At 42.8% G+C, this 17,245-nt stretch overlaps 1 protein-coding gene across 2 annotated transcripts in view; it reads left to right on the top strand.

The window, feature by feature from the left end:
- LOC120946904 (transient receptor potential cation channel subfamily V member 5-like) overlaps positions 1 to 17,245 on the top strand; it is a 104,494-nt gene that overhangs the window by 81,345 nt on the left and 5,904 nt on the right. For both annotated transcript variants that reach the window (XM_040361727.1, XM_040361726.1), the window contains exons 8-13: positions 3,167 to 3,313; positions 7,290 to 7,502; positions 11,342 to 11,428; positions 12,756 to 12,832; positions 14,102 to 14,267; positions 16,488 to 16,554. In XM_040361727.1, coding sequence (XP_040217661.1) covers positions 3,167 to 3,313; positions 7,290 to 7,502; positions 11,342 to 11,428; positions 12,756 to 12,832; positions 14,102 to 14,267; positions 16,488 to 16,554 — 757 coding nt within the window. The remainder of the gene's footprint in view (positions 1 to 3,166; positions 3,314 to 7,289; positions 7,503 to 11,341; positions 11,429 to 12,755; positions 12,833 to 14,101; positions 14,268 to 16,487; positions 16,555 to 17,245) is intronic.

A 17,245-nucleotide genomic window follows, 5' to 3' on the forward strand; every position in this document is an offset into this window, starting at 1 on the left:
CCTTCTATGTCTGCTCGACCACTGTACTTGGCTAACCCCTTAATATTAATTCCAATTAATGAGACCACACCTGGAATGAAGTACAAATGGCCATAGCAGGCTAATAGTCCTCCAACCGTAAAAAAACACCAGCTCGGAGACAACCGCCACTACCCGCAGTGCTACCACTACCGAATTCCAGTTAACCTATTTAACTGGAATATACCAGAGGGGATCATACCACCGATGAGTCCCCCACACTTCCATCTCCAAAGTTTTTTCTTACACCAATAAAAGACCAACCACCGACCACTCGATCAACTGATTAGGTTCCATGACTTCTCCCGCAACTCTTGCACCTGCAATGGAAGAAAAACAGACAAACAACACAGGGAGGGTGGGTGGCTTGTCACCTGTCCCTACACTGAATGCCTGGGAGACCCCTCCTCCCTCTTAAATAAACTACCTCTGCCCCTCCTCATCCTGTTACGCTTGACCAATCCCAACTTTTCCCCTTTCCACATACACTTCCTTAACCCTATAGTTGCCAACCCTTATCACCCGGCTATGCTGACCTTTTGCTATCCTTTTCATTTAATTTCACTCGCTCCAGGCCTTACTCTATACACTGTAGGATTTCACTTTACTTACATTCACAATGGGCCAGATTCTCGTACCTGCGGCGCAGCGTAACATAACCCGTTTACGTTACACCGCCGCAAGTTTTCAGTCTAAGTGCCCGATCCACAAAGCACTTACCTGTAAACTTGCGGCGGTGTATCGTAGACACGTCCGGCGCAAGGCGGCCCAATTCAAGTGGGGCGGGTACCATTTAAATTAGGCGCGCTCCCGCGCCGGACGTACTGCGCATGCTCCGTTCGCAAATTTCCTGACGTGCACGAAATTACGACACGCCGACGTGTTGAGAATCGCGACGTGCGTAACGTACTTACGCCAGGAAAACAAAAAAATTCAAAAGCGACGCGGGAAAGACGGGCATACTTTAACATGGTGGAGTAATTTTACACCATGTTAAAGTACCCCTATCTTTGCGACGGGAATCTAAAACTTGCGACTACGTAACGATGGGAAAAACCTTCGTGGATCGCCGTAACTGCTAATTTGCATAGCCGACGCTGGTTTGCGACGCAAACTCCCCCCAGCGGCCGGCCTAGAATTGCATCCTAGGATCCGACGGTGTAATTCAATTACACCTGTCGGATCTTAGGGCTAGCTATGCGTAACTGATTCTATGAATCCGCCGCATAGTTAGAACGGCCCTAAAACAGAGATATGATGGCGTATCAGGAGATACGCCGTCATATCTCTTTTGTGAATCTGGCCCAGAAATCCCAAACAATTCACTTAATCAGCAATCCCATCTAAGCATGGTGATACAGCTTTAACTTCTAGAAAAACTCCCAATGCAGTATCTTTAGGGCTGTGCTGTGGTGTCTCATACCTTTCAGTTTCTGTAAGTTTCAATCTACTCGTGGTTTGCAAACTCTAGTCCTGATTCAGGGTCCCGCCAAAGGGAGACCCACTTCAGTTCAACATTGCATTTCTCTGTGTATGGTCCCTTTCCATCCCATGACCAAACTTCAAGAAGAAGAGCCTTTGGGACCCACCCCTTCCTGCCTAAGTATCCCATCTACGGGGCGCTTCACCGGCCAAAACCGGCAGACACACCACAGCACACTAACCCCACATGTACCATACAGTAACTTACGTATACATGACATATTGATACAATTGGCACCTATCTTCATGGTGATCAGTATATTCTGACAGCGGAAAAGCCTCCTCTGTCAGAATACAATGTCTCAGCATGGAGGATTCCTCTACCCATCTCGGTTGTGTGGATGGAGGAATCCTTTAGTTTTGGTTCAATGAGTCAGCATGGTCTCTCCCAGATTATGCCCACTGTCCTGCCCCTAATTATGAGGGAACTTCCGTGGCATGATCCCCTTAGTTAATACCTTTTATGTTTTTGCACATGCTCAGTAACAGAAAGCTGAACCTGTTCAATGTAAATGGCAGCATCTTTTCCCTGCATGGGCAGCCCAGGTGCAGTGTACAGCCTCCCATACATATGAATGGCTGTGCCCTGCTGTGCTTTGTACATCGCAAAGGTATCATAACACAAGTTCAGCATTTGGGCTAGTGCAAAAAATAGAAACTTTTAAATGTTTTTTTTTTCGCATACACCTATGTGCTGTACTTATTTTTACCATAAACACTGGCATTTATGCAGAATGGGCTAAGCCACTGATGTGCAAGGAGCCTAAGGGTGATGTCGTGATCTCAGGATACAGCGCAGGACACTGCATTATTGGGACAGAGCACCCTGTGCCTGATGCTAAAATATAAAAAAAAAACATATAAATTATCAATTTTTAAACAACCTTTAAAAAAAAATCCTTTGAGTGATCTGACTATAGTAAATTTAAGGTATTGATTGTAAATTATCACCTTGTAAAACAACCCGTTTAGTTTAAAATAGAAATGAAAGGCAAAACTTTTTTTGTATAGATATAAAAAATATTTTAAATACGTTTTTTTCCCATTTATATAAGTGATTACATTGCCCTCTGTTCTCAGCAGCATAACAGCTAGGGGGAGGAGAAGCAACAGTGCACTGAGCTTCCCAGTGAATGCCAGTGTCAGGGACAAGTCTTATTATTGGAGCAGAGCATTTAAATGATTCTTGTATATTTCTGTGCACTTTTATGAATATATTTTTTCTATTGTTAATAAAATTAGCACTTACGTGAGTTTTTTTTAAATATATGTTTACTCTCCAACATTTCTTCTGCCTTAAAAGTCCTAAGGGGCAACTGCCTGTGTACTAGTTGCACATTTTTCTCTATTATTATTGGAGCACAGCATACTGAGTTCCCAGCATAGCTAGAGAACTGATCATGGTGATGGTCTCCTGCTTAGTGTGGTCAGTTTTTAATAGAAAAGCAAGGGGACTAGCAGGAACACTAGGGAATTCACACAAAGGGAGCAATACAAAGAGAACAGGATACTTTCTCATACAAGTACATGATACAGCAGGCACATATTACGAATATGAAGTGTTGGGGTAACAAACGCTTTAAGAATGGGTGGCTACATTTTGTACACTCAGTGCTTTCTGCATTGTTAATTTTGAATAAGTCTGACTTTGTATTGGTCTCCTTAGATGTTCCAGCACATTGTACAGAAGAGACGACAACTGCAGTGGACATTTGGCCCCATTAGCTGCTATCTTTATGACCTGACAGAGATCGATGTATGGGGGGATTCCAAGTCCGTACTGGATCTGGTGGTCTCTGCAAAAAAAAGAGAGGTGTGTATGGAAATATGTTTGCATTCATGAGTGATTCCTTTTTAATCGATGTAAAGTTGCTGTAAATGTATTTTTTAACTTTGAATTAGAACACCTTTCATGTTTTTCCTACTATTCAGGGGCTTTGTTAGAGACATCGGTCAGGGATTCTAGTATTCCCATACTCTACTTAAAGAAAGCATGCTTATTTCTGTCTTTGTTGCTTTTGAAAAACTCCCTTATGGAAGAGCCCTGGGGGCATCATAAAAAAAAAATACAAAATTCTGAGTTTCAAAGTCAGAATTCTGAGATTAAAAAGACAGAATTCTGTGTTTCAAAGTCAGAATTCTGAGTTTCAAAGTCAGAATTCTGAGTTTCAAAGTCAGAATTCTGAGTTTCAAAGTCAGAATTCTGAGTTTCAAAGTCAGAATTCTCAGTTTCAAAGTCAGAATTCTGAGTTTCAAAGTCAGAATTCTGAGTTTCAAAGTCAGAATTCTGAGTTTCAAAGTCAGAATTCTGAGTTTCTAAATATAGTAGTCTCTATTAGGAGGATTTTAGGAGCAATTAAGAATAATGTAGTAACACCCATAGACCATCATTCTGCAGACTTGTAATGATGGTCTATGGGTGTTAGTACATTATTGCTAATTGCTCCTAAAATCCTCCTAATAGAGACTACTATATTTAGAAACTCAGAATTCTGAGATTTAATCTCAGTTTAATCTCAGAATTCTGTCTTTTTAATCTCAGAATTCTGACTTTGAAACTCAGAATTTAGTATTTTTTTATGATGGCCCCAGGGCTCTTCCATATTCTTCCATACTCCCTTCACTTCCTGTCTGGTAAAAAAAAATCAGCAGGACAGAAAATCTGAGAAACTCCACATAGCAAAAAAAACTGACAAGGGTTCTAACCCTTCCTGACTCTATCCAAAACTAGGAAAATACAATTTATTTACTTACAACAAATCTTTGATTCTATCAGTCCAGTGATACTGTGGCCTATTGGAGGTTGGGACACTGACAAACAGAAAATGTTGTAAGCTAGCCCCTGCCCCCGTATAACCCCTCCTATACCCAGCATGTCTGTTTTGTGAGAAAAAAGTTCACAGGGCAAAAAAACACAGGGGGCCCTCAATGGGCTTTACGAAAGATCTTAAATATCTTCATCATTCAAATGCACATATTTGCCAGCACACCTCGGATCATCAAATACGTCCAAATCTTTATTGAAGAATGATCACACCAAAGAAAACATAGCACAATGCGGTGCAGGACCCCTTCATCAAGCATATGATGGCCATTGATGGACACAGGAATTTTGTAACAGTTGGGACTTCCAAAAGCAGTCCAACTGGGGGTGGGCAATAGCCACACAGAAGGCCAAAGGGAATTTGAGAACCAATGATGTTGCAGAGGAATCTGAAGGTCTAATGCCTAAATATAGGCTAGAGAAGTCCCTCCCCCCAAACAGGGGAACTGCCACATCATAAGGGATGGAGTAGGGTTTCGACTAAAAGAACAGAGAGTGGAGGTCCAATCCACAATTCCACCCAAAAAATTTAAACGGGTAGAATAAAATGCTACCAGACCAACAATTAGAAGTAGTCAACATTAATGGACCAAGTTCACAGAAAACGTGTCCCTAGAAGCGTGGACAACTAACAAGAGCAGGCCAGCTGGTCAACTGAAAAGGTCCAAGCCTAGCATTTCAAAATCCACACCACTGTTCACACCACTGCATTGCAGGCCATACTTTTTTGTGTGGTAAAGCACGTTAAAAAAAGGGAACGGTTCGATGCACCAAAATCGGTGCATGACAACTGCAGTAATCCCACCCAGGCCCACTGTACACCAGCTGCTGTGATGTAACAACGTGGCTGGTATGAATAGAATTAAGGAAAAAGAGGTTACATGAGCATACAGCCAAGTTTACAATGATTGGAAGAGCCCCCATGGCATAATATAAGAATGGATAGACCATGGCCCCTTGTAAATCTGTGTTAATTGCAAGTGACTCAAACCATAATCCCTCCAGTGGTGGATCGTTGAGGCTTTATGTTTGAAACAGAGATGGCAATAGGGACCAAGTCTGCGTTAGGGACTTAGAAGGGTCAGAGACAGACTCTGCAAAAAAATGGGGCCAGGGCACACTTATGTAGCGTCTGGTTACTTAAAAGTATCGGTGTTAATTAAACTCTGATCCAGTTAATGTGTTCAAAAAAGGGTCTCTGTTTCAGCTTGGCTGTGCTGTGGGCTCATTCTGTTGTTGCTGGGGTGCTCTTCCCACCCCAGGACGGTAGATGGCAGCAGTGGAGTCAAGGTTTGGGTGCTTTTCCCCAGCAGCCAATCAGGAGGGTTTGGCCTCGCTGTGCATGCTGGGGAAGGGCATTTATGAGGCAGACACCATTGGTTCTGGGTCTTCTTCTTCTCCTCGAGTGCGGCACCCACCTTTAGGGTGACTGCATCACGGCGCCCCAGCGTAATGGCCTACCAGGCCATGTTGGTCCGGAACATTTGAGCTGTGGCAGGGAGCCCAATGGTCGACTGGGTTCCCAATTCTGAAGATCCCAAGTGAGGTAGCTGTTCGGTGGGGAGTCCATCTGAGGAGAGACAATGAGAGGCTGGCGATCCAATAGGGTCTCGACAAACCACCCGGGATCAAGGTATCCGGACACTGAGAGGCTGGTCACCTGTCAGTTGGTACCTGAAAGCAACTTGAAGGAGATCCAGGCGGAATTCTAACAAGGAGGCTCATCTCCGTAACCACAATCAGGAAGGCATGTAGCAGAGGTCTCTCCCTGAGTCCATTCCAGAAGGGTCTGTGGCAGAGACTTTTCCCTAAAAAGTTTGAGCGATACTCTGGCTGCCAGGTCAGTGAGAGAGGTCTGTCCAGGTACACTAAGCCCACATAAGCAGGAGTGGCGCAGAAAGTGTTACAAGTGGGAGCAGGACTGTTTCCCTATGCTACGCCTGAATCTGCTGTTCTCCTTCTTCCTTCAACTCTATCCTTTCACCACAAGTTTTACTGTTTTTACCTGGCTGGGTAATAAAGAGCACAGCAAAAGACACCTGTTGCGGACATTCCATTACTACTGCCAGGGATTTTTTTCAGCGGGAACGCGGGGGAACGCAGTTCCGGCACCTCCTGGACTGCCTGTATGTAGTGGCAAGGGGTGCTGGGGTGTGCTGCAGGGTATTGATGTTCACTGCTGGGGATCTATTTATGCAGGGGGGGACTATTGTTGCTGGGTTGGTCTATTGTTGCTGGTGGGGGACCTATTGTTGCTGGGGGGTCTTATGTTGCTGGGGGAGTCAGTTGTTGCTGAAAGAGATCTACTGTTGGGGGAGGGGTCTATTGTTGATGGCAGCCAGAGAGTCTATTAATGCTGGCTGTACGGAAATCTGTTGATGCTTCTGGGAGTCTATTGTTGCTGACGGGATAATTCTGTTGTGGGTGGTCCATTGTTGTTAGGGGGATCTATTGTTGCTGGCTGCAGGGGATCTATTTTACTGCTTTTCTTGATATCATTACCAAATTCCATACAAATTACTTAGCACCACAAAATGATACTTGGTTCTATATTGTCTAAAAGGGGTGGTATTGGGAGATGGGTAGGGGGCGGAGAAAAGGGGTGGCTCAGAAAGGGGGAGTTCCTGCACCTATTGTCTGAGAAAAAAAGCCCTGACTACTGCTATATGCACCATACAACTTTTACTGTTTGCCAATGTCCTAACCTACTACAGGCAGCCGTATAACCTCAATGTTACTGAACTCCTGTGTCCCTCAATGAACAATGGAGAAAGACACTGCTATCCTTACATACACTTTAAATCTATCCTTCCTTCCTCCTGTACATAACTCCTTATCTAGGCTTTACAATTGTCCCTTCACTTTAAGCCTAATTAATTAAATTCCTCATTGTCTCTATTGTTGGTTCAGATTGTGAGAGTCATGATTTCAGGTCTTCTTGATTGAATTCTCTATATTTTCTTAGGCTCGTCGCATTTTGGATCTCTCCCCAGTCCAGGAATTGGTCAACAGAAAATGGCAGAGGTTTGGTTGGCCCTATTTCTGGACACTGGCCTTTATCTACGTCCTTTACATGATCATTGTCTCTCTTGCCTGTGCCAACCGACCCCTTAAACCAAGAACGGAGAACGCAACTAATCCAAGGGACATAATCTTACTGGTTAAAAAATCCCTAAATGTAAGAACATTAACAACATTTCTATTGGGGCATTGTTTTATTTATTTTTTGCACATGTTGAAATATGCATGTATTTGCTAGAAATTCCATTTAAAAGCAATTTTTTATGTTTTTTATCAAATCCGTTTATTTCAGGAAAACGTGCCAAAAGAAACTCTTAAAACAATATTATGCCCGTTGTTTTTAAAAATATATAAAAGTTGAGTAAATATGAAACATGTCAAACCTAAAAAAAGCATGCATCTGTGAGATTGCAAAAAAACAACTATATTCCGTAATATTCTCTATAGGAAATGCTTTAAAGGCCTTTACAGGTTATCAGTTTTGTGGTAACTGTTAAATATGGTCCTGGAATTTTAACTCTTACTCTGATGTTTACTGCGATATGTGGTGCCACATATATGATGTGTGTTTGAATTGGGTGTGTATGAGGGTGACAAGGGTTCTTTTAAATTACTTTTTTTTATTTATATTGTTATTTTTTTTAAAACACTTTTTTTTCTTCATTTAAATTTATCTTTTATTGCTTTAACAAAAATGGCCTCTTTCCCTCCACTTCAGCTAATCAAGCACATACCATGCCTTCTTGGCTACGGTAGCTAAGGAATGACCGCTATGAAGCCAGAAAATATGTAATATATGGCGCTTCTGAGATCATTTATCACAGAGGGGATGTTCCCCTATCTCCTTTTGCTCTGAAAGGTTGAGCAGTATATCACAGTCCTGGGATCCCTGAAGGAACAGGAGAACCTGGGAACCACTGTGGGCACTGGCATTGGTGTGAGGGGGTGAGGGGACCTGGGCAGATGGGTGAGGGGAGTCATACCATAGGATCCCTATGAAGGTAAACAGATGGCTAGAAGATTACTTTTACCTGAAAGCCAATTACTGGATCATGGCCGCTCCTGCTTTAACCCCTTGAATACCAAGATGTTTATAAACGTACCTTGATAGACAAAGAGGTAAACATATCCTAATTAATTTAAAAGAAAAAAAACTGCTGAATTGTGTTTTTGGCCCTGGGAATTATCAACAGTGTTGCAGTCCTTCAATGGCTGAATTTGGACAAAGCTCAACCCTCCTCCTGGCTCTTGCCTCCTCAACATTGTTGGCTTTCTGATCCTACCTACTATGTGGCCAGAGTACTGTCAAGGACATCACTACACCAGTCAGCCAATAGGCAAACAGGTTGGTGGCTCCTAGATGTTTGGAGACCGTTATTTGTATTGATCAGCTGAAGTCTATGGGTCTATTGCCAATAGTTCATAGAGTGCCTTGCTCCTGGCACTCTGATCCTATGAATTGTCACCCCTCTGGTTCTGTCCACTGTGTCACAGTCAAGTTTGGACATTCCCACTCCGATCAGTCAAAAATAAGGTGTGCCAGAGGGATCTTCCACCAGCTTTATAACTTTGTAACCTTCTTAATTAGTCAGGGGTCTCCAGGCAAAATGTTTGCTTTTCCAGGCTTGCTGATGATGATTCCCAACCTTACACTTAATGCATTGCTCTGCTTAGCCTTGGGCTTTTTATTGACAAATGGTCTTCTGTTGTTAAAAAAAAAATACTGTTTTAAGAATAGTTTCTCCATAGCTTCTGTGGATTTCTTTATGTAGATTTTTTGCTGACTCGTTCATTTATTGCAGGCATAGCAAGTCATATTGGTGTGCGGTGAGGGATAGTTTACATAAGCACAGTCTCAAAAAAATGAAAGGAACACTTTAAAAACATATCAGATCTCAACGGGCAAAAATTTCATGCTGGATATCTATACTGATATGGACTGGGTAATGTGTTAGGAATGAAAGGATGGCACATCATGTGATGGAAATGAAAATGAAAATACCTAATGGCAGTCAGGGTGCCATTGTGTAACCTGTAGAGGTCTCTGCGTCCTTCCATGGATATGCCTCTCCAGACCATTACTGACCCACCACCAAACCGGTCATGCAGAACGATTTTACAGACAGCACAAAGTTCTCTGTGGCTTCTCCAGACCCTTTCACGTCTGTCACATATGCTCAGGGTGAACCTGCTCTCATCTGTGAAAAGCATGGGGCACTAGTGGCAGACCTGTCAATTCTAGTGTTCAATGGAAAATGTCAATCGAGCTCCACAGTGTTCGGCAGTGAGCACAGAGCGCACTAGAGGATATCGGTCCCTCAGGCCACCCCTATGAAGTCTGTTTCTGATTGTTTGGTCAGAGACATTCACACCAGTGACCTGCTGGAGGTCATTTTGTAGGGCTCTGGCAGTGCTCATTCTGTTCCTCCTTGCACAAAGGAGCAGATACCGGTCCTGCTAATGGGTTAAGGACCTTCTACGGCTCTGTCCCACTCTCGTAGAGTAACTGCCCATCTCCTGGAATCTCCTCCATGCTCTTGAGACTGTGCTGGGAGACACGGAAAACCTTCTGCCAATTACACGTATTGATGTGCCATCCTGGAGGAGTTGGACTGCCTGTGCAACCTTTATAGGGTCCAAGTATCGCTTGGGGTGCTACCAGTAGTGACACTGACCCTAGCCAAATGCAAAACTAGTGAAAAACAGCCAGAAAAGATGAGTAGGGAAAAAAATGTCAGACACCTCCACCTGTAAAACCATTCCTGGTTTGGAGGTCGTCTCATTGTTGCCCATGTAGTGCGCCTGTTTTTAATTTCAATTAACAGCAAAGCAGCTGAAACTGATTAACAACCCCCTCTGTACACACCCCTCCCCCTCTGCTACTTAACTGACCAGATCAATATCCCAGGAGTTCTGATTCAAAGGTGTTCCTTTAATTTAATTGAGCAGTGTATTATACTCTTGCTTATGATGCTACTGGTCTCCAGCTGGTAGTTGCTACAAGAACCACTCACTTTTTGCCATCCCCAGGAACATGTTGTATATGATTTATTCTCCACTGTGTCTTTATGTGAACTTAAGCCACCATCTTGGTAGACACAGGCATTTCCTTCCTCATATCAGAACATCCAGCAAGGAAAGCAGTGAGCAGCAAAGTGGTGACAACAATAAACCTTATTTTGAATCTCCTGAGAGTAGCAATCAGAGGCAATAGTGCCTTAGATCTCAAACTGCAGACATACAGATATGAGGTGGTAGGCACAGTGCCTGGGTATACTCGCATACCAGGAAGTGTAATCATATGTTTCAGGAAGAATTAAAGACCAAAGGTAGACATTTCTGGGTACTGGATGGCAACGATTAACATTTGAAAGATGTCCCTTAGTCACAAATCATCACTTTTTGAAGAATGGAAAATCTGTAGTTTGGTAACAAAAATCCAAATTTACTCACTGTTTAAAACGTTCAATCAGTTCTACTTGAAAGCCCAACATGGGACTGGGCAATTCTGCCCTGCCAGTTACTCCTTCTGCCTCCCCTGAAGGTTCTCTGGTAGTATATTATAATTATTTATTTATTATAAAGTGAGTGCCATGTTAAACTTAGGACCGCTTTCTGCACCATACATATTGACTGTAGTGTTATGACACCCATGACATCCTCCCCTCACAACGTTTCCTCGGTCCTCCAGGAATGCGGAAACTCAGGCATCTTTTAACTCAGGAGACTGAGGGCATCTTGTGGTGGAGGTGAGGTACTGCAGAAGTCCTCCTTCAGCAGTGTTTCCTGGGTAATCTTAGCAACTCTATTGGGGGCACACAGAATCTGGTGCAGCTGTGCAAAGAAGCCAATCAGTCTATAGCTTTCATTATCATAGCGTAATTAAACAATCTCCCCACCCCCACAATGAATGCTTCCAATTCAAGCCTGTTCTATAGGAAAACTTGTTGCCCGCATTGCTTATTTACCATAATATTTTCTTCTTCATCTCACCAGGAATCCTACCTCACTTCTGAAGATCACCTACGTCTGGCAGGAGAGCTAATTAGTGTTATCGGAGCAATTGTTCTTTTATTTCTCAAGGTAAATGCAGAATTTAATTGGCTAACATCTGTCTTTGTATTAGATTTTCTCTAAATGTTATTATAGCTATAGATGAACAGCTGACTCTGGTGAATGGTGCGTAAAATAGCAGAGTGGAAATATCATTGGTATATCTGACTTTACAGTATAGCACAAGTGCAGTGAAGGGACCTTTTCTCCATAGGTAAGGTCTGTGACCAGTCTTGACAAATCTTTCCAATTGCGCTAATGATCAGTAATTCTAATACTTAGAAGGGGTCGTTTATGTTTTAGTGTTTGAATACTTAAAGTGTATATAAACCCTAATCACATGTGCTGCAAGCACGTGATACACTATATTACCAACAGTATTGGGACACCTGCCTTTACATGAACTTTAAAGGAGTTCTCTGACCTAAAAGTTTTAACCCCCGCTGTGCCCGGGCTGTAAAAAAATAGAAAATAAACTGTCACTTACCTGCCTACGATCCCCCGTTGTTCCGATATCGCCGTCCCGTTCTCCGGTCCCGGGCCCCTTCCGCTTCCTGTGTGTCGGTGACTCATAGTGCGCTCAGCCTATCAGCGGCCGCAGCAATGTCCCGTCGCGGCCACTGATAGGCTGAGCGCACTATGAGTCACCGACACACAGGAAGCGGAAGAGACCGGGACCGGAGAACGGGACGGCGATATCGGAACAACGGGGGATCGTAGGCAGGTAAGTGACAGTTTATTTTCTATTTTTTTACAGCGGGGGTTAAAACTTTTAGGTCAGAGAACTCCTTTAATTGCATCCCAGTCGTAGTCTGTAGGGTTCAGTATTGAGTTGGCCCACCCTTTGCAGCCATAACATTTTCAACTCTTCTGGGAAGGCTGTCCACAAGGTTTAGGAGTGTATCTATGGGAATATATAACCATTCTTCCAGAAGTGCATTTGATGTTGGAGAGAAGGCCTTGCTCACAGACGGTGCTCTTATTCATCCCAAAGGTGTTCTGTCGGGTTGCGTGCAGGCAAGTCAAGTTCCTCCTCCCCAAACTCGCTCATCCATGTCTTTATGGACCTTGCTTTGTGCACTGGTGCACAGTCATGTTGTAACAGGAAGGGGCCATCCCCAAACTGTTCCCACAAAGTTGGGACCATTAAAATGTCCAAAATGTGTTTTTTTCAAAATTGTCTGCACAACATATAGCGCAAAAAATTAAAACCGCAGATGTGATCAAATACCACCAAAAGAAAGCTCTATTTGGGGGATTTTTTTGTGGTAGACGCTGTGACAGTTGATGAAAAATGAATTGAAAAAGGAGTTCAAAATTATTCCATTAATTTTAAACATTTCTTGAAACTCTTTAGATTCCAGACCTGTTTCAGATAAGAGATCCAAGGTACTTCACACAAGCTGTTCAAGGTGGACCATTCACACTTATCATGTAAGAACCAAGGGGAAAGAAATGTATGTAAGTTGGCCTAAAGGTCCATCAGATCAGAAGATCTTCCTAAGCAAGATCTCTCCATAAACATGTATGATTGGTTGGACCAGCCATTCTGAACTAGGGTTCCTCCACAGGTTTATAGGGGTTTCTTGAGCTGTAAAAATGTGGCTCCACCACTTACATTTACCACTCCCTAATCACACGTGTAAAAAAGCCCTTAAAGTGGAATTCCAGTCAAAAATAAAAATTGCCCTTTGCTTTCCACATATTAAAGCGGGGGTTCACCCGAAAAAAATTTTTTAACATTAGATTGAGGCTAATTGTGGGAAGCACAATCTGGTGTTTTTTTAAAAATCAATGCAGTACATACCTTTTTAGAGATAGATGTTCTCCGCGGCTTCCGGGTATGATCTTCGGGACTGGGCGTTCCTATTTGATTGACAGGTTTCCGACCGTCGCATACATCGCGTCACGAGTTGCCGAAAGAAGCCGAACGTCGGTGCGGCTCTATACGGCGCCTGCGCACCGACGTTCGGCTACTTACGGCAACTCGTGACGCGCTGTATGCGACGGTCGGAAGCCTGTCAATCAAATAGGAACGCCCAGTCCCGCAGTCCATACCCGGAAGCGGCGGAGAACATCTATCTCTAAAAAAGGTATGTACTCGATTGTGCTTCCCACAATTAGCCTCAATCTAATGTTAAAAATGTGTTTTTTGGGTGAACCCCCGCTTTAAGTTTCACTTTTGTACTATGCAAATGTTTTATTAACTGTGGCTGTGTCTTTAATTGTTCTGCCAGTTTCCAGTTCCACTGTAGGGCTGACTTTATATTGCTATCATTGAATTTCAGTTCCAGTAAGCGTTATTGCTTGAACCCCATCTAATTACATGATGCAGCTGCAAGTCAGACGCTCCCTCCGCCCATCCATGAGGAAGGTCCAACAGTGAAACTGTGGACCAGTCCCTGCAGCCCCTCTCATCCTCCCAGCCTCACTTTGGCTAAAAAAGGCAGTGCTCTTCCACTGCCCCGGAGGCACGCTGCACCCCAGCGCCTGCACAGCAAAGGCTAAATATTTTTATTTAGACGGTTTTCTACAGATTAACTTTAGAAATAGCAATGTTGTGAGTGAGGGCTGTTTTGCTGTGCTTAGCCTTTCCAATTACTTTAAGTAACCTAAAGGTGCAGTTTTTTTTTTGTTGTTTCTTGGTTTTGATATTTATTTTGTGTATATGAGCAAAGCAGCTAAAATGGTATCTGCCAACAGAATCGCCTTCCCTTGTTTGGTGCTTGCGACCCTGGTTCTCCGACTGACAGACACGGATGGAGAGGTGGTGCCGATGTGCATATTACTTGTGCTGGGCTGGTGCTACATCATGTATTTTGCACGTGGATTTCAAATGCTTGGACCTTTTACCATCATGATCCATAAAGTAAGTTGACTTGAGAATGCGGCAGTAAGCTTTGGGCTGGACATGTACAACCTGATAGGACCAATCAATGTGAATGGCTTGATGTAGAAATGTTGCATTGTGAATTGGCTACAGTAAACGTTGGAAAGGTTCTTGTCAAAGCAAATTGTTCCCAGTTCTGTTGAGCTTTCTTTTGCAACACATCCATCAAATGAACTGAAAGGAAAAACAAGTTGGTCCTGATGAGCAAGTTTAAAAACAAAAAACATTTTAATGAGGAAAAACCCAAGGTCCATATCTCACATGCTAACATACACACACTAGGGCCAATCTAGACAGGAGCCTATTAACTTCTCTGGCGGTATGAATATGTCAGATTTTAGGTGCTAAAAGCGGTACCATTATTTTGCATGGAAATTTGGCGTTTTATATTGTAGGCCTGTAATTCTTAGGAATAACTCACTTAAATCTGTCCAAACAAGAGTCTAGTAGACATCCCGGGTATGATAAAGTTTTGAAACACAAAATCATAAATTATAATATAATAAATAACTATAAATAATTATAACAAATAATAATATAATAATAAAAATTAATCAATAATGTAATCAAATCAAAAACACTGAAATTTGCTCAGTTGCAGAATTGTCGCTGTCATTACTTTTAGTGTCTGAATACAAATTTCCCCACAAATCACTATCGCTCAATTCTGCAAGTGATTCTAATTTATTATCGCTGTTTTCTAGCTGTCTAAAACCACTTTTGACATAAAGGGACACTTTTTGGTTGCTATGGACAATCTCCAGTTTCCAAGCAGAAAAAAAACATCTTTATTATATAAAAGTGCATGCAGGACACTGGACAGGCCACTAGGGGCAAAGGGGGTGTGTAATTATTTTATACAGTACAGGCATACCCCGCTTTAAGTACACTCACTTTACATACACTCGCGAGTAAGGATATACCCCCGTGAGTGTATGTAAAGTGGCTCTCAAGCTAAAGCTGCAGCTGAGTAATCCGTGCACGGATAGTTCAGATTCCCCGCTACTTGGAAACACACTCCCTGACCGCCCCACTACAGTCCCCGACACCCCCACTATAGCCCCTGACACCCCCACCACAGCCCCTAACGCCCCAGAAGTGAAAAAAGGTATTGCTTCACTTTAAGTACATTTTCGTTTTACATACATGCTCTGGTCCCATTGTGTACTTAAAAGTGGGGTATGCCTGTACTGTAATCTGTAATATTACAGTATACTGTATGTATTGTGTGTTTTTACTTTTTTGAATTTGGCGCCGAACTCTGCCCCCGTGCGTCGCAACGTCGCAGGGAAAGGAGCTCGGCACTCGGGCACTGTGTGAATCAAGCGGAGGAGCTCGCTCACACAGCAGGGACACATTGCAGGATCCAGGGACAAGGTAAGTAACTTTGCCTGGATCCTGCAATGCGATCCCGGGTCTGTCTCGGGGTTACCGCTTATGGTACTGAAATTCCACCCCGAGCCAGACTCGGGAATACCGCTAGGCAGGTTAACCTACCAAAATGTCTTTGGAGTATGGGAGGTAACAGGAGTACCCAAAGAAAACCCATGCAAGCATGGGAAGAATCTGTGAACTCCTTGCAGATAGCGTCTTGGCTGGGATTCACACCGAGGAGCACTGCTGCAATGCAGTTTTACATTTTGAAAGAATATCTACCATGCACCCTAGCAGTGAACATAGCAGAGTTAAGACCTGTGTTAATGGATGTTGGGCTTTGGTTAATGGTATTGGTTTGTGATGCTTCTGAGATCAATCAGAATTTATGGACAGGTGCACTTGATCTATGACCACCATCTAACCTGCATTTTGTCTGCTTCAAGAAAGTTTTTTCATTCCTAATTGACTTGTATAGGAATGCAAAATCCATCTGACGCAAAAAGAAACCTGTCAACACAGGCCCTCACAATAGGGATTAGATTACCCATGACTGTAGGACTCTGTGGATGCTGTTACACTCAGGAGTTGAGAAACATGGGACATGTATTATATACTTTAGGTTAGGCCATTGACAAGGTAGCAACTATTAGACCTTAAGGTGTTTACTTTTTAGGCAGTTCTTTAATTTCCTCCTTACGTAAAGCAAAGAAACTTGTCAAAAGCCACACAATTAGGTATGGAGACAAATAATATCTGACCTTGATAATTGTCTGAGGTCTAATATTGTGAGTGTATGAGATCTAACTGTTTCGGTTTCTGCAGATGATATTTGGAGACTTGCTACGGTTTTGCTGGCTGATGGCTGTGGTCATTTTTGGATATGCAACTAGTAAGTAAAGAATTCTGAAGATAAATTATAACTATACAGTATATTTTAAAACTTAAATAATCTGTAGACTCAAAAATTGTATTACAGTGATGGCGAACCTTGGCACCCCAGATGTTTTGGAACTACATTTCCCATGATGCTAATGCACTCTGTGGTGTAGTTGAGCATCATGGGAAATGTAGTTCCAAAACATCTGGGGTGCCAAGGTTCGCCATCACTGTTGTATTATATGGGTGGAGTCTGGTGAGTTTGTACCTGGCTTCTCATATGTCTTAGATATTACAAGTGTGAGATCTCCCTGCTATAATCTTGCTCCTGTTTGCCTGGGAGTTTTGGGTGCTTCTGCCTACATTTGTGTCCTAATTCCTCTTGTTACATTTTCCATGATATAAAATAAATAAAAACTCCAACAGGGATTGTATGAGTCCTCGTAATGGGCCCAGCAGGTGTGAAGACCTGGGAACCCAATGCAGAGATCTCACCTAACCCTAACCCAGGAATCCCCAAGAGACTACCATGTGATTGAACTTTCCAGAATTTAGCAAATACTGAAATGTTTTGTTCCAACTTTCCCTATAATTAACATTTTTTTTATTTTTAATTGTGACCTGAGAAATTCAGTTTTATAGCCACAAATTGCTATAACAGCCCAATTCTCCCCATTACACTTTTGTTGGTTATATGATGATCC

The sequence above is a fragment of the Rana temporaria genome, chromosome 8, assembly GCF_905171775.1.
Source record: "Rana temporaria chromosome 8, aRanTem1.1, whole genome shotgun sequence".
NCBI lineage: Eukaryota > Metazoa > Chordata > Amphibia > Anura > Ranidae > Rana > Rana temporaria.